This window comes from Melospiza melodia, chromosome 22 (assembly GCF_035770615.1).
Source record: "Melospiza melodia melodia isolate bMelMel2 chromosome 22, bMelMel2.pri, whole genome shotgun sequence".
Taxonomy (NCBI): domain Eukaryota; kingdom Metazoa; phylum Chordata; class Aves; order Passeriformes; family Passerellidae; genus Melospiza; species Melospiza melodia.
The window spans coordinates 7,586,732-7,609,143 of record NC_086215.1 but is presented as its reverse complement, the minus strand read 5'-3'; the positions used below and the strand labels follow the sequence as shown (position 1 = coordinate 7,609,143).

Genomic DNA, 22,412 nt, shown 5'->3' with positions numbered 1-22,412 from the left:
TTAGATATTTGCACATCATCAACATAAAAGGGAAAAGTGGGAATGACTGCAAAAATCCTTCAAGAAAATTAGGTTTGACTTTCAGACTGAACCTACTTACATTAAGTGGATATTTATATCCTATTCTGTGTAATTTCAGGCATTCTTAGAGTGGGACTTGCTTCCATTGCAAAGGAGCAACAGGTATTTTTGTAAGACATCATTACCAGACATCCCAGCACCCTAGATTTAGAACATCTGTTACTGCTATAAAGTTATGGTTTAAGATACTCAAAACTTCTATATTACACTTTGTTCTGAAGCAGAAATTCTTCAGAATCAGATGACACTGATGTTGGGTTCAGAAGTGTCAGAAAATACTGCAGCACTATGAAAAGCCACTTACAAAACAAATCTACCAAAAATCATGCAGCATGTTTAACATGAATTCGAGCTAATTTATGCACTCAAAGCTAGCTCCTAAAATTAGATCTACAGGAGTTGGCCTCAAGGTAAATCTTTCTTCTCTTATTGTGCTGGGAGGCAACATGAAATATTCCTTTGGGCACATGGCAGCCCTGCTGTGCAGTCACACACCTTCAGCACACCCAGCAGGGCTGGGACTGGGATGCTGCACTGTGCTGGGAGATCAGGATATTTATTAATTCACCAACAATTCTTTAAACAGCAAAACTGCTCCCCAGCCTAACTGTACTTATACTTTCCTATCACTATGCATTAAAAAACCCCCACATTACTGCAATTTCTCTGCTAATTAATACAAGTTGTGAGCCCTGTAGGGAAAAAAAAAAGTTAAAGTGATTCAGCCTTGAAGTATTTTTGTTGCTGTTTCAATCTGAGATCTTTATCCCCTATGGTATGTGCTGAAGCGTGTCCACTTCCAAGACTGTTTTCTTTATTGACCTTTCTCCTCTTGGAGGTCAATGAAACCAAGCCCAGAGCCATGAGAAATTCCATCCTTCATGCAAAACATGAAGTCTGTAATCAAAATCTACTGGTTTCTAAAACCTGAGTTGCACCAGCAGGGAAAATACATTGCACAGCCATAATGAGAGCTGGGAAAGCCAGAGCAGAGAGCAAAACCAATTAACAGCACAGGCTGGCTGTGCTTTTCTGGTTGATTCAACCAGTTTTACTGTACTTCCCAATATCAAGGGCATCTTTTCTCCTCCCTTCATCAGTTTTAGTGTCTGCCCAGGATGGGGTACAGGCAGGAACTCACGTTTTGAAGCAGGGGTCCCCAGAGAGCAGGGACATTCCGATGGTGACCTGGAGAGGGGACACAAGGCACATCATCAGCCATGCTGCACTGAGCTCCTCACTTCCCAGCAGCCAGGAGCTCAAGAGCTAGGTGTAAAGATCACCCAGACGTAGCTCCTTTCCCAGGGAAATCAGCTTCAGGGATTTAGCAAAGTATCTCCCTCCCTGCCCCAAACCCCTGCATCAATAACCCCAAGAGGCAGTGGCTCAGCAGCACACCAGCTGGGTCATGCTGACAGTGCCTTGTAACATTTCCCTCCCTCCTGCTCCTGGATTTTTTGTCAAGGGTCACTGCTTGGCCAAATCAATGCCAAATTATCAAAGGGCAACTCTGATAATGGGAAGCTTCCCAAGTCAGTCTAGCAGCACAAAAGCAAAATCCTGTCTCTGTACATAACAGGACGTTCTCCCAGGCCTGGCACTGTGCTGTGATCTCCCCAAAGTAGGATTTCTGCTCTGTAGGTTCTGGCTGTTGTACCTTCAGGATGGAGTTGTCCTGTCGGGTGTTCTTGGTATCATATCCTTCCAGCAAGCAGCAACGGACAGTGGATCCAGAGCCTGCAAATTCTGCCAGATTGAGATCAGCAAAGCCCAGCTGCAGCCAAGGAAACAATGGAGGGGAAGGTGAGAAAACAGACACTACTCCATAAAGGCACACACAGTGTCACACAGACCAAAGGCAGAGAGCAGAGCCAGGACACAGAGTGGTGGCTGTGAAGATTCTTGAGGATGGACAGGGTCACATTCCTAACCCCGAGCTAGATGGACACTTGGAGGCCTTCAGGAAGCCAAGCCCACGTGGAGGAAGGGTGTACAGTGGTGCTGGTGGCCAGGACAGCGTTAACCAGCCTGCAGCCATTGCATAACCAAGGACATGGAAGGCACCAGGTCAACAATGTGGAAAAAACAGAATCACACATACACAAACATAATAAGGCACTCTTTGTATCGGGCCATCCCAGAATGCAGTGGAGCATGTGAACCAGGAGATGAAAGGATATTGTTACAGGGGAAAGTGACACCATCCTGACAAAAACAACAGGCTATGGGCACAGAGCTGGAGGCCCAGGGCCATGAGGCACTCACTGCCTGTGCCTCACCCCTCAGAGGCAGCTGCTGGGCTGGGCAGCTCCTCCTCAACCCTGCTCAGGTTTAACCAGCAAGGGGTTGGTTTGGCACGCAGAAGGAAGAGAAATATTTGGAGAGATTTAGTTGTGAGCTCTCTAAACCTTCTCTAACAAACAGGGAAGGTGACAAAGCTGGAGATCACACGCATTTTTTAAAAGGGCACCGATCCCTCCAGAGTAAATACACACACAATGAAGAGCACCTTTGTTTTCCTGCCCTAATCCCTGGTGCATTAACACAGTGTTTCAAAGAAAAAGTTACAGCTTGTTTTATGCAGAGCTCTAGGAACAGAAGGCAGTTGTGTCCCATCTCATCTGATCAGCAGGACATGCTGTACTCTGTATGTGGCCAAAGCATCCAGGCGTGGAGCATCTGCGTCACAGCAGGGCAGGGCAGCTCCCAGGGGAGCAGGGAGCACAGGTGGAGCAGCAGCAGCAGGTCCCTCTGGGCTCTGCACACATCCCTCCTGCCCTGCTGCTGACAGCTGGATGACAACTGAACAGAGAGCCCCAGCAGTAGCACCATGCTATGGAATTGTGGTGCTGAGGAAGCTGATGGAGAGTCCCAGCATGAAACAGCCACTGCCAGAGGAACCCTGGCTCCCACTGCTCCAAGTCAAGAATCAGAGTCTGATCAAGATACATGATTGAGGGGGAAACAGCAAGATTAATGTCACTGCTTCCTTCATCCCATCCTCAAAGGGCAACTTCTGATGGCAAATGTAAAAAAAATGGGATAGAGAGGGAACCTTTTATCAGGAAAAAACCCCAAACCTTTCTTCTTCTCTTCTCATTTCTTAAGAATTCCTTTAATGCAAGTGTTTCTTCAGCCCTTGCTGCAGAAATTTCTCTGTCTCTTCTAGCCAAGGGCTATGCTGTTTGCTAATTATTCACCAATAAGGAAAAAAGTTTTTCTCTCTTAGAGATACAGGACAGAGGAAAGCCACAGAAGGAGATGCAATCCATCACTGTGACAAAGACACAGCACCACCACACCAGGATAACAGCATGGCACAGGGGTGGCCCAGACCCAGATCCCTCTTCCTCCACCACAGCACTAAATTCTGAGATGAGACCAACACTGGAGCAGAGTGTGGGAGAAGCCTCCAGCAGCTCACATGATGTGCTGAGGTCAGAAACTCTTTCAGGAAGCAGACTCCCAGTATATAGAGGAAAGATCCCTTAACAAAAGGATGTTTTCAGATATAACCTTCCAGAATAGTTTCCTCAGTTTTCCAGCCAGCTGATGGTGTTTCTCCCAGCTCAGGGAAAGAGTTTCTGCTTTATCAGTCCTTCCTGTCGCCTTCCGCCCTGTCACCCCTGACACTGAGGTGACATTCACGTCAAACCCCAAGGTGGGCAAGGCACTGGAAACTGCTGGGAGCACAAACAGCCCCAACACCCTCAGTCCCTGCTCATGGGGATGAGGTATGCCAAGTGCAGAGGGCATTCACAAGTTTCATCTTCCTCTACATCTGCTGCTGTGACTGGAGGAGTTCTCAGCTGAATTTGGAGAGTTTAAAAAGGTGGGGACTCGTGATGTAAAATAAGAAAATAGCTGCATGGACACGCACCACAGACTTCTGCTAGAAACATCAGGAAGCCCAAACCAGTTCTGTCATGAGAACCTGCACAGAACAAGCCTGGTTCACTGGGCAAGACTGCAATCTGGTGTGACATCTCTCATTTCTGAGCTGCTTCAGGTCATCTTCTCAGAGAACACATCTGTCTTTTTCATGAAGACCAAGCAAGATACCAGCCCAAGAGACAACAAGTACTTGAGATTTGGTCTCCAGTTCTGGGCTGGAGGAAGTCAGTCTCTGTTAAATGCCACTAAACACAACTCAAGACTGAGCAAAAAGGAAGTAGGTTAGAACATGACCTGAATAAGGTCTCCAGGTTAACTCCACCACAGAAATGTGCCTTCAGGCTTCCTTTAATTCTGCCTTCCCAAACCCTGCAGAAAGCTTGAGGATGGACATTGCAGGAGGCAAAGGCTGATGCATTTGCTATGTCCCTTCCTCCCCAGCTATGCTGCTCTCCCTGGACATGCAGCCCTGCAGGGTGAATAACCTGCCCACAGTGTGAATTTAGTGAGACTGATGGCCCTAGAGACCATGTCCTAATTACAACAAAAAAGGAACAAAGCCACACTGCTTTCTCCCACCCAGCACAGCAGAACACAGGAGTTAGTGCAGTGGACTTTTCACAGCCAGTTGCCTCCATGGCCTCAAAGGATTTTGATGAGAAGGGATTCTTACATGGCTGTGTGTGACCATCTGTTTGTTAGAAGCCAGCAGCAGTGACTCATTTTCAAGCAAACATCATTTTGGGCACTGTGTGAGCTCAGCTTCTAAGCCAACATTGTCTCTTGATCCAGCACAAGGAGGAGAAGGGGGTGGCCCATTGTCTGTCCCACAGCACAGGCAAGAAAATGTGAGGAAGAGAAACCAAGACTAAGATCCCTGCTGATCCACTTGGCTTTTGCCTTGGTGTCTCCTGTGCTCTGGCAGGCAGTGATTTCTGCTGGGGGCTCCTGCCTGCTCTCCTGAGGCACTGAGGTGCCTGCCCCAGCTGGCTGCTGTGCTCTGCAGAACAGAATTGGAGCCTGTTGCTTTATTAGAGACATGCTGCCAGAAGCCAGAGAGTTCACATCTGACTCAGAACTTCCCCAAAGTTTGAGGACATGCAGATCATGTCTCCAACCCCCATCTCAAATCCATATCCAGTGCAATCTGGATCCTGTCCCAGTTTTTTGGGAAATCTCTAAACTCAGACTCAAACTAAGAACTAATGAACATCTCTCCAGACTGGTCTACTCAGCAGCCACTGGTTTCTAATGGGTGTAAGGCACTAGCAGGAGACAAGACCATCTTCACTCTGTTGTATTTGCCCTTGCTATGCTCTTACCTTTGAGTAGGTTTTTCCGCCCTTCAGCTCCTATATTGGGAAACAAAACAAAACAGGAAAAGCAGCTATTATATGTGCTGGGGCAACAGGGGGAAAGTCATTACTCAGTCCTGGAATCTGCTCTCAGGATTCACAAGCCTCTCTCTCAAGGGTTACCACCACCTTGGTTGCTTCCCATATCCTCCATCAAGGACTTTTCTTGGAGAGAGAGAGAGGCTCTATTCCAGCATATCCTGTCCCAAACCACCTTTCCTTCCCACCACAGCCCACACAATTTTTCTTGCTGCCAAAGAGTAGCCAGTGAGCAGCTGCCAGCACAGCACTGGTGTGGTGGAAGCTGGCAGCAGCAAAGCTGGGGGCTCACCTTGCGCACAGACACTCGGCACACACAGGGGTCCAGGAGCCCCGTGGCAGGGTTGGCACTCATCTTACACACAAAGGTGAATTTCTTCTTCCAGCGGACACAGTTCTCCTGAACTTCCTCTCTGTGAGAATGAGAAGGAAAAAAAAAAAATCAAATAAATGTATAAAGCCAAATCAAGACAAGCTGCTAAATATCTTTTTCTTAATGACTGGAATCCTAGCCCATAAAGATTCCTTGCAGCAGCTTGGTTCACCTGAAACTGAACCACACGAAGGTGTTAAGTTAGCATCAAGCTTTTCACTAGTCAATACAGGTAAAATCCACCCAGGTTACAGAAATACAATCATCTCATCAACAGAATTTGCCTTTAAAACTCTCCCAAGCTCTGACATTTCCTGCTCAGCCGGTTTAGCTCATTCTCTGTCCAGCCTGCACGGAGCAAATCTCCACACCTGAACTGGGCTGAAGGTTCACAAGCTTATCTCCCCCCAGCATGTCTGTCTGTACAGCCTCTGCACAGCAAAGTGCTCTGTGTCCTGGATGGCCTGTCCTTCCCTGCTCCTCAGGCTGGCACTCAGCCAGAGAGGATGGCCAGCTTGAAGGAGGACACAAACACATGTGGAAATGCTCCTGGGGCAAGCAGACAGGGTCACACCAAGCAAACATTGCTCAAACCCTGCAGGGGCTCAGCCAGGGGAGAGGTGGTTTTGCTTGCACAGCTTCTGAGCAGACCATCCTGACCTCCAGGCTGAGTGGAGAACACGTGGATCTGGCATGGCCTGAGCCTGCAGGAGGAAGAGAAGAAACCTTCCTGAGTGCAGGAATCACTTCAGCTACAGCTCTGCCTTCCACACAGCCCTCAGGGGAAGCTGGGTGTTACAATTCCAAGGAAGCTGATTCAAAGGAACCTGGAAACAAGGTGTGTGGGTCCTTCCACAGGGCTCTAGTTTCCTACTGAGCCTCTACATGCTCAGAGCTTGGCCCTCAGCCAGTCCAGTGCTCAAAGTGATGAGGCCAGGGGAGGAAGGGAAGGCACTGACAGCTGTGAGCAAGCAAGTTTGACTCTTATCTCCCCTCCTAGCACAGGACAAAGGTGCAAGGGCAGCTGATAAACTGTTTGCTTTAGCAGGGAAAGGGAGGCTTCCCACCATCTGACCCAGGCCAAAGGGATGGTGGCAAAGGGGAGAGTGATCAGCCTTGGTTGTGTCTCCTCTTCCTGGGAAGGAAGGGGAAGAAGCTGTGGCTCACATTCCATTAGGGCAACCTCGAGGTGATCCCAAGGGGACAGATCCAGGGACTCAACCCTGAGCCAGGAGGTCCCTGCTGGTGCTCCAAGACATTTTGTGGGACCAAATGTGCCAGCCAAGGGAGACACAAAATAGAAAATCCTGAGCCAGAAGGTCCCTGCTGGTCCTCCAAGACATTTTGTGGGACCGAAAGTGCCAGCCAAGGGCGACACAGAGAACAGAAAAGGAGTAGCTGACAAAAACCTGAAACCTGTAATCCTCTGTAATGCAGATAAAGGCTGATCATCCCTGTTTAAAACAAGAGAAAACAGAAGGCAACGATTCCTTCAAGGTAGAGAACTTAAATCCCTTCCAGACAGAACTCAGGCTCACTATTAAGTCAGTAAAAAGTGAGACATCTAAGTGCCAAAAATACCTTTGAATCCGGGATTATTAATTCAAGATGAGATCTGGTTCTCATTACTTCACTCAACTCACCCCAGCTCTCTCTGTCAGGAGGAAGAAACACATCCAGAGGGATTAAAAAGGTTTTGTCTGTAACAAAATATTCACCATGCCAGCCAAATTAGGCATGTTACATTTCAAATATGGGTGCCTTAAACCTGCCTCAATAATAAGCATCTTAAATGGCCCGAAGGAAGGAAAAACTCACGATACAGATGAGAAAAGGTGTGCAACAGAATGGAAAACCACCTGTGAACACAAGGCAGGTACAGGGGGATGCAGGAAACACTGAATATTTTAGGAGCATTAGTCACCTTTGGAAAGGAACTGCTATTTTCTAGAAAGCAAGGCTGATGCTAAAGCTGCCACTGACACCAGAGCTACAAGTGAGAGCTGCTCAGGCAGCCAGCAGCACACCTGGTTCCCAACCCTGCTCAGAGCTCTAACCCTGCCAGACAAGAGCATTCATGGGATGCTCCCTCCAGCTCCCACAGCTGCAGGATCCTCAGTGGGATCAAAGCTGCTCCAGCATTGAGAGTTGAGTTTCCTTACTCAGGAATTCTTGCTCCTTCTACAATGCAGCCATGATTAAGCATCTGCTGGATGCTGCTAAGCCCAATGAAGGCTAATTACTTCCAAACGTGGTAAAAACTCCTGATTAGCAATCCAGAGCTCCAGAGCTAATTTGCCTTTAGCCTAAGCTCCTCTAACAGACATTCTGCTTCTTATTAAGGATGTACATTGGCTTTCCAGAACTGCTGCAGATACCACACAGTGCAGGGGATTAGGAAAAGGATTTGGGGGTGTTATGTTACCCACAGCACTGTGATCATGAACCTCAGCTGCAGGTGCACACACAGCTTAGGGGTTTTGTGCCTTTGGAACAGCCTGCACATGGCAAGGAGGAGTTTAGAAGACAAAATCCAGAGCTGCTTTCCAGTCACAAGTTTCACAATCATTCAATAATGAATTTCAACCTTTTTTGGTTTTTTATTTTAAAGGGTGGGGGCTGGGTCTGTGTCATTAGACAAACAAGCAACAGCTCTATTGTTTCAAACTGAACTCTAAAAAATTAGTTCCACATTTCCAAAAGATGGCATGTGGAGAAGAAATGGGCTTTGCCTACCCACCTCCCTTCAAGTTAGGCTAGTAATTAGAGAACACTAAAAAAGGGACAAAAAAAAAGGAGAACTCAGATGATTAGCAGTTTTGCATTTAGCCCTGGAATTTCTCTGATGTACAATTATGAACCAATATACAGAAACAAAAAAAACACCCAAGCAGCATGGTGAGGGCTGCACTGAGAGAAGTTGTCTTTCATCCTAATCACAAGGCAACTAAAAGTAAAGCAGAAATGAACAGCTTAAAACCAGAAGTGTCTAATTTTAAGTTTCACTCTGTATTTGGAGAACCAGAAATAGTTGACACCAATGCCAGGTCTAGGTGCCAATTCAACGGGTCCTCAGAAGTTTTATTTTAAAAAAGCTGTCTGTATCATTTTGCAAAAAGACTCCCAGAAGGTTGAATCCCTGCCAAACTAAGCTTTGCCCTCTTCTGACTTCAGACTTATTCAAAGCTGTGTAATTACTCTTTCCAGACCTAAATATACCTCCTCAGAATAAACCAGTGCAATCCTGTGGCAGCTTTTGTGAAAAGCAGAGTTCTGGAAAGGGCTCTGTGAGGTTTTCTAATCCTGGAGCTGCTCATCTACCTCCAGCTCCAGGAAGAGCTTTTTGCATCCCTCATTCTGCCTCTCAAGAGAAGATTCACCAGGAAAAGAGCAGCTGGGAGATGCTTCACCACAGCATGGTGAGGATGCAAGTGATGGGAACGATGCCCAGCAGGGTCCCACTGCTCTGCCTGATTTTGGAGGGGCAGCAGTGAACTCAGGGAAGCCTCCAAGGCCACTCTGGGTTGAGATCTCACACACAGCTCTGGAGACAGGCAGAAAAACACACAAGAAACAGGCCTTAAAGAAGAGATGTTTCCAGCTGTGCTGAAAGTGCCATGGACAGACCAGCACTCTGAATGGCTCACTGTGAATTCAAGCTGGTAAAGCAAACACTTCTAGAAAAAGGCTACATATCCAACCCATGCTATCTTGGGCTACACTGTGAACCTCTCTCCCACATGAAAACCCAGCTAATGAAACACTAGAGCAGAGATTAAAACTTCTATTTACAGACTCAGAGCTGAGCTGTGGGTATCAACCTTCCAACACCACCCCCTGAAACACTTTGGCCTTGCTGAAGCATTTGGAAAAGCAGATGTTTCACTCCTGCTTTATGGCAGTTGTCACACATCAGACAGTGTCATAAAAAGGCCACAGACTTACTGAAAGGGCTGCAGCAACAAAAAATAGCTTTTCATGTCAAACATTTCACTAGAGCAATGTGTCTCAGTCTGATGTTTCATGCATGGGGCAAATGTGGGAAAACCTCAGGCTAAATGGGACAGCAGAGATAAGCACACACAAAGAGCTTCTTATTCAGATTTACTCCTCCTCCTCCTCAGAGGGGAAGGGTAAGCTTTCCTGTTTCTGATGCTCAGTCCACATGCTCACTGTCCCCCTTCTGAGATGTGGATCTGTGTCAGAGCCTTCAAGCAGAACTAATCCCCCTCTCAGCAGAGCCAGTCCTCTGCACCCTCCTCCCCTGCTTCACCACTGCAGCAGCATCTTATCTGATAAGGCACAGGAGAGATAATACCATTTTAAAGAGGCTGCCAAGCCAACTCCCAGCTCAGATTCTTTTAAGTGCAGTGAAAAACAGCCCTTCAAGGGGCCCTGACACACACCAGCAGTGTCTCTTCTGGGGAGTAAGGAACACAATCCCTGCAATGCAGGTACAATACCCTCAATAAGAGAGACAAAATATCACATTATTTCAGCAGATTGCACCTCAAAGGCATCTTCTACACCATTTCTTTACAGAGCTCTGCTTTCATCTGCAGAGACACAGTAAAACAGCCCCATCTAATCCCCAGCCCTTCCAAAGGCTGAATTAGAGCAGAATCACTGACACTCCCATAGCTTGGAAAAGCCTGGAACAAACCTGCATTTTGCTCCAGAGGAGACAGTTACTATTTTAACTAGGTTATCTAGTGCAAAGCTGTAGGAGAGACCTTTGGTAAATGCAAGGAAAAATCCCTGAAAAGCTTGTTTTGAAACTGACTTTCTAGGATGTTCAGGAACCAGAACACCCCGTTGTTCACAGCACACCAAAATACATCCCATCCTACAAACACAGCAGGTCTGCCACAAACAATGCCTAATCACTGCCTATAAAACACAGGAATTGCAAAAGTGGGTGAGCATACATGTGTAACACAAAGCAAGCCCTCATTTAGCCATTAGCTGGTTTAGAGTTACAATCCAGAACCTGCAGGTATCTCCAAATAAAGGGCTTAGGACAGGGCACTTCACAGCAGTTATTAAACAAAAATGCAGCTCTGAGGCTTTGCCATCCTGATGCCTGGCAAGGAAAAGGAGGGGAATGCACAGTGAGGAGAATGCACTGTGGGCAGACACCAGGAACAGGTCACATCAGTGGAGCTCAGGGCTGCCAGCATCTGCTCAGTTTTGTTGTGAAGCTCAGGTAGAGAAGCAGAAGCAAACACAATGCAGCAATAAGTGCTGGGAAGCTCAGTGGGAACACATCCCAGGAAAATTGAGAAGGGACACACCATATCCCCTGGGGAACATCATTAAACCAGCTGGATACACAATGTAAGCAATCCTAGTCTAACCTGGAGGCTGACATGTGCCTTACAAGTTTACACAGAGGGGTTTTGCCTTCCCTGAGCAGAAGCAGGGCAAGGGCTGCAGGGAACTCCCAACAATAAAGTCACTCTGCTGGGCTGAGCTTACATCACTGGCCAGAACCACTGCCAGCCCAAGGAGCTGACATCTCCCCCTCTGCAAACAGCCCTGCATTCTCCAGCTGACAAGTGCTGGTTGTTGTTCAGCAGACATGAGCAGTTATGATGGAAAAATGGCTCAGAGAGATGATGCAGACTGTGTCACTGAGAGAACTGAGCAAGCCTTTGTCATCTGAAACAAGTCTTATTTGGATGTTTCACTGCAAGTGTTTTAAACAAGGGTTCAGCAGTAAGGTCACTGCATCTACCAAGCTACTCACAAAATTAACTTTTGAACTGCCAGCAAACCCATTCCACTGGCCCATGGTGAAGAACACCTACCCTCATCTCCCTTATGGCATCAGCTACATTTATTCAGTTTTTTATTTGCACCAGAAAAGTGATTTGTAAAGGCTCCCTAAATGCTAAACATGTACACCAATGCTTTTAGATTGAGCCAATCACACAACCCAGCATTTCTGAGGGAGAACAAGGCAAGCTCAAAGCTTCTGCAGGGCTTCACCTGCTGTCTCCCAGCAGGACTGACATACATCCACTCCTGCTGCTCACTGGCAGCTGGGGAGCAGTGAACAGGGAAGGAAGAGTAGGGGAAAGTCAGCTCAAAACCAGATTCCACTGATGCAGTTAAGAGCACAGGCTGCCTAATCCCTGCTTGACTGGACATGAGACAAATACAGGAAAAAGGATTAATGGCAAATGTACAGGAGAGGGAAAAAAAAAAAAAAAGCTAATGGAAGAAACTCCAGCCACAACTGAGAAACCAAACTAAGGAACAGGCAAGGCAGCTTCACTGGGGGACAGGGGATGATGATAACAGCACTGAGTATGTGAAAGGCAGCTGAGGAAAGAGCTGGAGCAAAAACAATAAGGCAAGCATGAAATAAACACAGTATTCAAAGAATGATTTAGATATCATCCTTAGGAGTAAGCTGGTATCTTTTTGATGGCTTTAACTTTATTTCCAGAAAAAGCCTATTTCTGAAAAGTACATTTTTGGAACTGTGTGTTACAGTTCCCTCCGAGGCAGCGATCAATCCTGATGAAGGTCCAAGCACAAGCCAGGGAGTGAGAATTCCTCCTGGAGAATGGGAGTGGCAGTCAGTCACCAGAACAAAACCCTCCATCATCAGCACCCCTGGTTGTGTATTAACAGCTTCCTTGTAAGTCCTTCAGTTCTGTCTGCACTCCAGCCACACGAACCCAGCCATGTGTCTTTGGAAGTGCCAGACATGAAATGCTGCACCTCGTGCACTATGTCCCACAGGCAGGAGCTTTCCAGGGCAGTGCATCCCAGGTACTCCAGATCACTGCTCTAGGCAGCCAGGATCTCCAGTACGCTCAAGGCATCTCAAACCACTGGGAGTTATCCTAGAAGAAATATTTCCAACCACTCCTTGTGTCTAAATCTTAAAACTATTAAGCTCCTTGTAACATAAATTATGCTAAAAATACTCTAAGAAATGAAACAATGGAGGTTATTAAAAAATCACATGCAGCTGGTGACCAAGTGCTACAGGAAAAGCTGCATAAGGAAACAAAAATTGTGCCAAATGGAGAAAGTAAGTTACAGAAAAATGACCGTTTAGAACTTAAGTTATAGAACAAGGCAGAAAAGTTTTGGAAGGGTAAGCAAAGGTGGAGCAGGGAGAAGGCATGGAGAAATAATTCTAACAGACTTGGCTGCAAGCAGCAAGGGATGGGTACACTACACTTTAAAGATGGGACATGCCCAGCAGAGCCACTCTGCTTTGAGGTATTTGTAATTTACATTCTGTCATCTGGAAGCAAAGAAGAAAGGCTGGACATCAGGAAAACAAATCCAAGAAGGGAGTGTAACAGCAAAAGCTGTGCAATCTATTGTTACACACTGTGCTAAGGCAGACCAACCCAAAGCAACAAATATCCAAGGACTTCTTGCCACATCCACAGAGCACGAGCTCTTCCTGGTCTGAGGCCAGGGATGTGTGCCAGGAGCAAAAACATCACACAAGCAAAGAACTACCAAAGTCCTGAGTGTAAAGAAGGGAATAACTGGCCAGATGAGTCAGTTACTAAAGCACCAGTCTGTAATAACGTGCGTATTGAACGCTGAAAGACGCATTTGCTTTTTTTGAACTCTCATCATGCACTGAGTCACCCCACAACTCCTACTGCCATTGTTCTGACAGACTCTGTTGGAGCTGGGTTAGCCAAGAATGAGCCATGGGCCAGGCTGCCAAGCCCACCACCAGTGCTTTCCTCCCATAGGCAAATCCACACGGATTTAACTTCCAGAGGAAACCAGAGCAGGTCCGCCCAGGTCAGCCACCAGCCCCACACTCAGGGTTTTGTGTGCCACTGCTCCCAGCCTGGCTCACACGTGCTGTTCCTCTTGCCCAGGTCAGCCACCAGCCCCACACTCAGGGTTTGTGTGCCACTGCTCCCAGCCTGGCTCACACGTGCTGTTCCTCTTGCCCAGGTCAGCCACCAGCCCCACACTCAGGGTTTGTGTGCCACTGCTCCCAGCCTGGCTCACACGTGCTGCTCCTCTTGCTTTGTGCCACCTTGCACCTCACACCCACCACACTCTGAAGAACTTGTCTAACTCTGGCCCTAAATACCTCTTAGTTCTCATATTCCACAACTACAACCACTGAACAATCAAATGTGCATAAAACAGGCATGAGGGCAACTCAACCAAGGTACCTCTTATGAACTCTAATCCACACCTCCTGTCCATAAAGCTAGACTCACAGGGGCATGAAAAACACCAAGCTGAGAGAATTCCCTGTTACTGGGGGGTGGAGGGCACAGAAGGAAGAGTGTTCAGACTCATTACCAACAATTGTATAGTAAACCCCACAAAATTTAAAATAGGGTGAAGAAAATCCCAACTCTTCCAGGGCCTGTTGGCCCTTTGGACAAATCACAATTCAAATTTCCCCTTTGGTTCTAACAGATTGAGGACCTAAATTTTCAGAAAAACTTCAGAAAAACTCTGAATTTTGTTCTGTACAGATGCTTACAAGATTAAGGTAGAATACAGTAAATTTCTGAGCCAACGTGTGTTTCTGTATCACAGCGTGGCTTTTCTCGAAAGCCTTTTCACTTTTGGCAGAGCACAGATGTAAAATGAAGATTTGCTGATTATCCATTGCTGGTGTATATTTATAAACTTTCTTCATCCCCTAAGTGTTAGCTGTCATTCTGAGAGATTCCAGATTTGGATTTTGCTGACTAAATTTAAACTCCCAGTGAAGAAAGACAGCAATGTAAACTGCACCAAGGAGAACTCTGATAATGTGCCCACCTCACAGGGCACAAGACACGGCTACAAGGCTGTATTGCAAGAAAGCTAACTTAGAACACAAGATGCTCTTATGAAGAAAAAGCTACTTATAAAGAAAAAAGCTACCTTTCAAAACCAAAAAAATTCAACACTTTCCCCCAAATATGAGAAAAATCCAGACATGGGTCAGTTCAATAGGCCAAGGCTTTGCTGGGATAGTAAAGCTGGCAAGTGAAAACTCAGAGGGAATCAACACAGGACTAGGAACATCACTAACACAAGTGATGTGCAGACACAAATGTTTTTGCCTCTAAGGCAGGTTTAGGGCATGAGAAGACAATCATGCCAGAACAGTTAAGTGACTTTTTTTGCCAATATCAACCCTGCTTCAGCTGGGAGAGTTTGCCGGCGTAGCTGTAGCAGAGAGGTCTTTATAGTGCCAATTAACCTGCACATGAGGCCAAGTTCATTTCTGGAATAATTTCATTAATACAGAATGATGTAACATCACTGCAATTTGGCTCGAACATGCTGAAGAGACTTTCAGTAAATAAGCTGCCTCAAGTCAACCCTGTGCTAAAAGTAGGTTTAGTTACCCAAGAGGTAACACCCAGCCATGCTCAGACGTGTTTCCCTGTGAGTCATTTCTATAGAGTACACATTTACCCAAAACAAATACAATAGCCCAGGAAAAGAGCTTTCTATATTAACAGCAACTTTTTCATTCCAGGATCAACACAGGTGTTTTGGGATGGCTCCTTTACAGAGGTACCATTCAGCAGGACAAACCAGGTGACTGGTTGGCTTTATGGACAAGGTTCAAACATGTTTCCCCTGAACCTCTGAACCCTCCATCAATATCTATCACTGCTGGTGTTTATCAGCAAAAAGGCCACTCAGCAGGAGAGGTTTGCAGATGAGAAGAGGCTGCTGAGCAAAGCTTGTTGACCCCTGACTCAACACTGGTACTGGGGATGGGCTGGGACTCCCAACTCAGCCTCTCCCAACTCTCCCTTCCCTTCTGCCCCACTTTCAGTGTCAGAGCCAGCAAGAGGGGAGATAAAAGGGTCTGAGACACAGCAGTTAGAGCTGATTTTTATCCTCTGGAGTCAGAGCTGCAGACAAACAGTTCTCTAAGAATGACCAATATCTCATGGTGCCACTTGTCCTAATGAGAGAAAGGTAGTTTCATAAATTACATCTTGTTTAAAAGCAGAATCTGGCAGAGCTCTGCATTTAGTGCCAGCAGCAAGTGCTGGTAAAGGCCTTGGGAGATGTGAGCACAGGATCCCACTGCAGGAGCAGGTTTCTGAGGATCAGCAAGGCTTTACCTCCTGTGGCTGTCACCACAAGCTGAATTCAGACATGCTCCCTTGATTCTCCCCTGCTGAGAGCACATGACATTGGAGATGTAGTGCATCACTTCTGGAGGGAACACAACAGGTTTGTTTTGAGTGAACAGATGTAGCTGCACTTACAGCAGGAAAAGTCATCACTACAAACCTACATCAGAAATGGACCTTAAAGAGAGCAGGAGCCACAGTAACATCAGCTACTCCCTGTCCAGCACAAAAAGGGTGTCCAGCAAAGCAGAAAGGCAGCAAAGCACAGCAACAGTTGTAGGAAATTCACTCCTCCACAGCACAGTTTCCCTTGCAGCAAAGAGCACTGCAGGCTACTGAAGCACAAACCAGCAGCACAGTGCCTGAAAGAATTTGACATTTATACAGATGCAATATCCTGGTGTTACCAGAACACGCCACTGACAGAAGCCAGGGAAAGCTTTCCTGCAGAGGGGTTACTGCATAATTAATCTGTAACACAGGCAAGCAGACAACCTCTGCTCAGCCTTGCTGCTTAGAGTGGAAGCAGGAGGCTGCACTAGCTGGGGCTGACTGGTTCCAGCAAGGCTGCCTAAGTGCAAATGGGATTGCTTCATCTCAGAGCAATGGAGCATTAACAGCTCTGGAAAAACTGCTGAATTATAAATATCCTCCAGGCCTCCCTCACATTCTCTGACATGCAGGCATAGCCTAAGCAAGGATGGGAAGAATGGGAGCTAAGCAGGAGAAATAGGCATGATGGAAACACAACTAAACTGGAAACCCTCTCCTCAGCCTACACAGATGCAAACAAAAACCCACTGAACACCATGATGCCACATCCACCTCACCTTTGCTGTCTCAAGCATAGATAAAGCCTCCAAGTCTGACACAACACCAGGTAAAAAAAAAAAATTCCCTATGCCAGGCTTTTTTTCCAGAGAAGTGCTTTCTTCCTCCTCTCCTGGCCATCTGCATTTTTATTTTGATGAACAATATTATCCCTTAAAGACTGGAAACAGAAGTGACCAGACAGAGAACAAGAGAACCCAACCACATGACCTCTGTAGGTCTCTAAAGCTGCATTGCTAATTAGTGCTGCAGCTTTCTAGCCCTTCCAGGACAGTAAATGCACACATTCTTTTCCTTCCTCCCATCTAAGCACTGACAGTGCTTTCAGGCTGAACAGACAGAATTCATTTCTTATTTAAAGTACAGCATACAGCAGTAAAAGTATTTTTAGCTTCATCCTATCTCCTACTACAACATGGGACCTCCTTCAAGGCCTCCTCCCAGCAATGAGGTAGGATAAACCCAGCCAAAGGAAAGGCACAATCCTGCTCTCCTGCCAGCTCAGCTACTCGCTATCCGCAGGGAGTGTGGCCTCTCTGTACCATACTGCTTATGTAGAACATCCTGTCTCTCCCACACCTGCCTCCTCCCAATCCTTCAGCCTCCATGTGCTTCCTCTTCATTGTCTTCCTCATCCCCATAACCCCACCCCAGCTCCTTGGCCTAATCCACTGAGCCACAGGGGTGACCCATGTGAAGCACGTGACAGTGACACCCACGACAATCAGCGATTTCGAACCGCGCACAACAATTCCCTTTCTCGCTCATCAGATTAAAAATACACCAAACAAGAAGGCTGTTCATGCAGGGAACACTGGCACAACTGTTTGTCTAGTGGGAAGTGCCTTTCAAACCCAGGCACTAAGATGAGATGCTGAGTCCCACTGTATGGTACCAGAGGGATGGTGATGCCAAGCCCGCAGTTACAACAGCGACGTGCATCGTGTCTCCCAGCAAGTGCACTTGGCACAACCTGAATAAACTGCAAGGGGAAAAAAATAAAGTCTCTCACCCTGCAGGGCAAGCAGCTGGTACTGGGGTGGGCTGACACATCCTGAAATAACACCTGAAATGGTCACCTTTACAGCATGGATTACTGACACTCATCCACAGGATGCTAGAGAAAAAATGAGCAGATCCAAATGTTGGTCCAGGGAATTTCTAAAGGCTTCTGGTTATTAAACAATAACCCAGCTATGAAATAATTTCTGATCCATTTCAGAGTAGCTGCAAGCAAGTGAAGAGCTGGAGCCCACAGAGGATGCAGAACACATCCTGTTTGAAGAAGGGAGGTCACACACAGAGCCACATCCGCCTGTCCTCGCACGGATGAGGCCTCACAGAGCCCCACACACAGGTGGATGCTGCAGAGTTCACCATCCCACCCTGCCAGGCCTGAAGGGAGGGAGGTTTCTGACCTGAGAAGACATTGGCCTCTTTCCTGAAACACTACCAGAGATAGTTTCCTGCAATAAAATAATAATAAGAAATAAATCTGTACCTGCCTCATTTATCTAGAAGCTGGTAACAGAACAACTTGCCACTGGCAACTTATGGCCTATTAAAATACCAACTGCTGTGCCTTGGGCAGCCTGTGGTCTCTCTGCACACATGAATTCCTCAGAAATTCAGCTACAAAGCTAGAGTCAACACTAATGGCAGCTCAAGAGCACAAAGAATAAAGAGACTGGAAGCCCTTTAGGTCTTTCCCTGTATTTCAGGAAAAAAATACATGTCTTAAAGGAACAGGGCCACTCTCACCTACCTACCCTGATTCTCAGCCAGAACTGATGGTACTGTCACCCTGCAAATTAAGTGGGCCACAGAGCCCTGGTTTCCCAGTAGAACATTAATTTTCAGTGAGTAATTTCTCTGAGCCAAGGGCTGTTTAAGTCACACAGATAAGGCTGTTGCTAAGAGTCAGCTGTCAAAGCAATGCCAGCTCAGAGTCGGCGCTGAGGGGGAAGTTTGAAAGGCGCCTGTATGTGACCGTATTTACTGATGCTGCACACACAGCGTATCGCTTACAGCGCTCACATCACAGCTTCTGGTCAGCACAGCAGCCTCTGCCTCAGCCACAGCAGCCAGGACAGAGCCAGGCCATGAACAGACACTGCTCTTCACCCAGCAGGATACAGCCCCCATGGCACGAAGGTTTAAAGTAATTCTGCCAGTCTTGTGACAGGCTTCTATGTGGTGACCGGTGACAGGAAGAGGCAAGTACAGCACAAAGCAAATCAGCCTGCTCCAAAGCATCTGTCACACCCTGCAGGTGTAGCAAACAGAGGCCAGGAAAGGCTGCTACCAAGGCTGCTGCTAAAAGTGCTTTGCAAACTCAAAGCACAACTTGAGATGGTTTGTGCCGGGGACTTCGCGGTGCTCCATCACTTCTGCAATTTTATCAACACGCTCAACTTGTGAGAGGTTTAACCTCATTCGCTGCTTCTGCTCTCACAACTTGCACCTACATTTAGCTGCACTCCTGGAATGAAGCCCCTTTTTGTGCTCTCTGTATTTGGCACTGCAGGTACTATGCTTGAATATTATCTTGAACTAGGTCACGTTTATTGCAAATCACTCCTAGAGGCTGTATTCAAATCACTTCTACATTAACACCCCCAGCCTATTCCTGAGGCTCTGCCAGGAAGGAAGGATGTTATGTGAAGCTGCTCTGGAACATGAAAACTAAATCTATTGATCTGGATAATAGGAGTATTTGTACACATAGGGAAGGTCTACATTTCCAGACACATTTGCAACAAAAGTACTTTTAAAATACCTTAACATACCACACGCTCTAGCAGAGGATAGAGCCAAGCACATACTGTCCTAAAATATGGAAGTGGGAGAATGGTTTGAAGTCACAATCAAGTTCCTTGCTCTACTAAACTGTGACAATCCCACTGCAATCAAAAGGCAGCACTCCGCAAGTGATCCCCTTTTCACTACAGCCAGTTTTCTTCCCTCTTGGGTACTCTAGAAGAAACTATTTAGTTACCTAACCTTTGCTTTTTAAGGCTGAGAGTAGTCAAGATTCAGATCTCAACCAGGCTGAACCAGTCTTTCAGTCTCTGATTAAACAAACAGCTAACGATTTTCCGGTCTGAAAAAGCTAAACATGGTCAGCCTAATTACCTGAAGTGTCAGGCACAATGACTATTTATGTAAAGACAGTGAAGTAGTTGATTTCTAACTCCCACCACCAAGAGCTGCACTCCGGAGGTGGCACAACTTGCACCCCCCTTCACAAATTGTTTTGAATCACCAGCCCTGTATTAGCAGGGCAATGTTTTACTCCTTTATTTATGTCCTACAGTAGTGAGTAAGTTCTGTTTATCACTAAGGCATTATAATGCTTTTTATCCCACCAGCTGCCAAAGGCAAGCAGCTTCAGCTCATTTGTGCCTACACGATGATGACAGAGCCACACTTGCACAAAAGCTGACCTCAGTGCACAGGGAGCTGTCAGTGTGAGCTGCCTTCCCAAATATCAGTGTTCCTCTGGTACTCTGGATGAAGCTTTACACCCCCAAAAAAATAAATCAAGTATGCAGTGCAGGAAGTGGCCTTTCATAGTGACTCAATTAAAAACTGCAAGGCTAAGAACACTGTGGGTTCAGGCTCAGCACTGACACACTTGGAGGTCAGACCACCCCAACAGGGTCAGGTCTTCCCAGACCCAGCCCACATGCAAACAGGGCAGGGCTACAGGACACAAGCTACATCCATTGTTTCAAACTGCTGCAATGAGTGCCAGGATCAGAGAACCAAGCTGAAATGCTGCAGATGCTTGGAAAAGCATGGTCTCAAAAAAATACAGTGTAAGGTGCCTTCAGAAGACAATGAGGAAGGTGGGAAATGCCCTCGAAGCTGCTCAACTCATGCAAAACAGTCTTGCCTCTAGAGTCAGACAGGGGCTTTCAGAGTACTATCCCTTCCTTCAAATCCAGAAATACCAGAGTGGAACTGCTGGCAGGCTAACAGAACAATGTAGGATGAGGTGTCAGGAGTCTGTGGATAACACCTGGCTTTCCACTTCCTTCACACTGTGTGCCAGCAACGCTGGCTGCCAACACAGAGCCAGAAATCACTCAGCACCAAGCAAAGAGCATCTGGCTGTCACTCAACACGATCTGCAAGCACAGAGGGGGAATTTAATTGAGTCTTCCTCTTCTGGGATATCCAAAGATGTACATGAACTTACTACATCAGCCTGTAGCTTTAGGCACTCCTTTGGACACCCAGGCTCCTGCCTGTGCTGATCCATGGATGGGATACTGCCTGATGAATTTATTGTCTCATCTCTCTAGGAACAAAGCTGCACCACTTCCCCCCCAGGAAGCTTCAGACTGGTACAAAATGCAGCCGCCCACCTGCTCCACAAAAACGGTTGCCATGAATACATCCCTACTTCTCTGTGCCTGCTATTTTTAAACATACTTGGGAGGCAACTGAATTCACAACGGTGGTTGTGCTATTTAAGTATCTGGATTAAAAATATTCAAGGAATATATTGGTACTTCTCAATATATTGGGAAATACAGCATCTGCCTGGCCTACACCTGGCTCAGATGCCTTTTCAGATGCCCAGCTTCTGTAATCCAACTGCAAGGTGATAAAAGTGTCTATTGTGTCTGTGGGTTTAACACAGGGCACTGTAAAGTGAAACCTGTGAGTTTTATCCCTCAGAGGCCCCAGAACAGCCTAAGGAAACTTCACAAAGGGAAAGGACAAACCAAAAGATTTACAGCTGAAGCTTTAGTCATTAAAATACTATAGTTTAATGCAAGGCCTGAGCACAGGAACACTGGAAATAAGAGTACCTGCCTGCAAGAAAATAACAATTTAAAAAAAATCCAAACAAACCAGAAAACCCAGGAGAGGCAGATCCCCAAAGCTGAATGTGCTGACAGGACCTGAACCTTTTCCAGACATCCTTAAATTCCCAAGAGCATTTAGTCTTAACTAAATGGTTCCCCTCCAGGCAGGAGGGTGAGCAGTCTGGGAAGGGCGTCCCAGCCCAGTGTGCGTCCCACCAGAGCCAGAGCACCAGGCTGAGCTGGACTTGGGGCCAGGACAGGCTGATGGGTGCCAGCAGTGCAGGCTGCTCCTTCTGCCTTGTCCCCAGGCCAGAATGATCCCAGTGTCACCTGGAATTCTTTGGGAATTTCATATTCCCACCTCCTGCCACAGACATGCATGAGGTGTCAGGTAAGCTTATTGTAAATAACCTGAAAAATCTGTCTCTGGAGGTTCCTGTACAACACTCCTCTTTCCACAGACAACTACAAAAACTGATTTAATGTTTCCTGTGAAGAGTTCCTATACCTACTTCTAGCCTCAGTTTACAGACTCCAGGCGACATGGGACACATTATTGAGATCAGTTCTCTGAAAACTCATGGTCATGAAGAGCTACAGCTCCATCACAGCCACAGACCTCCAAAGAGCCCAGATCACAGAAGCCCAAATCGATTGCAGAGCAAACACCAGATTTTGGAACAAGCAGCTCACAAGAGATTACCTGCCAGACATTACAGCCTCAAATCCAATGAGTTTTGGAAGTGGTTGATTTCAGAGAAACAATCATAGATTCTAAACAACTTACAGGTTTCTAACAAAACATGTATACGGTATCTCCTTTATTTTAACCTTTGCCAGTGAGTATCAAAAAGGTGACAGAAATGAAGAGAGGAGCACAGAGCAAAGCCAAGGCATGACCTGGGAGCCTCTCCACACA

General features: G+C 46.6%; 1 protein-coding gene across 1 annotated transcript in view; it reads right to left on the bottom strand.

Annotated features, from left to right (window-relative positions):
- EEIG1 (estrogen-induced osteoclastogenesis regulator 1) overlaps positions 1–22,412 on the bottom strand; it is a 36,811-nt gene that overhangs the window by 10,522 nt on the left and 3,877 nt on the right. Inside the window, exons 3-6 of the mRNA XM_063174843.1 lie at positions 5,662–5,782; positions 5,298–5,327; positions 1,739–1,855; positions 1,223–1,269 (exon numbers count right to left, since the gene is read on the bottom strand). Of these exons, the coding sequence (XP_063030913.1) occupies positions 1,223–1,269; positions 1,739–1,855; positions 5,298–5,327; positions 5,662–5,782 (315 nt within the window). The remainder of the gene's footprint in view (positions 1–1,222; positions 1,270–1,738; positions 1,856–5,297; positions 5,328–5,661; positions 5,783–22,412) is intronic.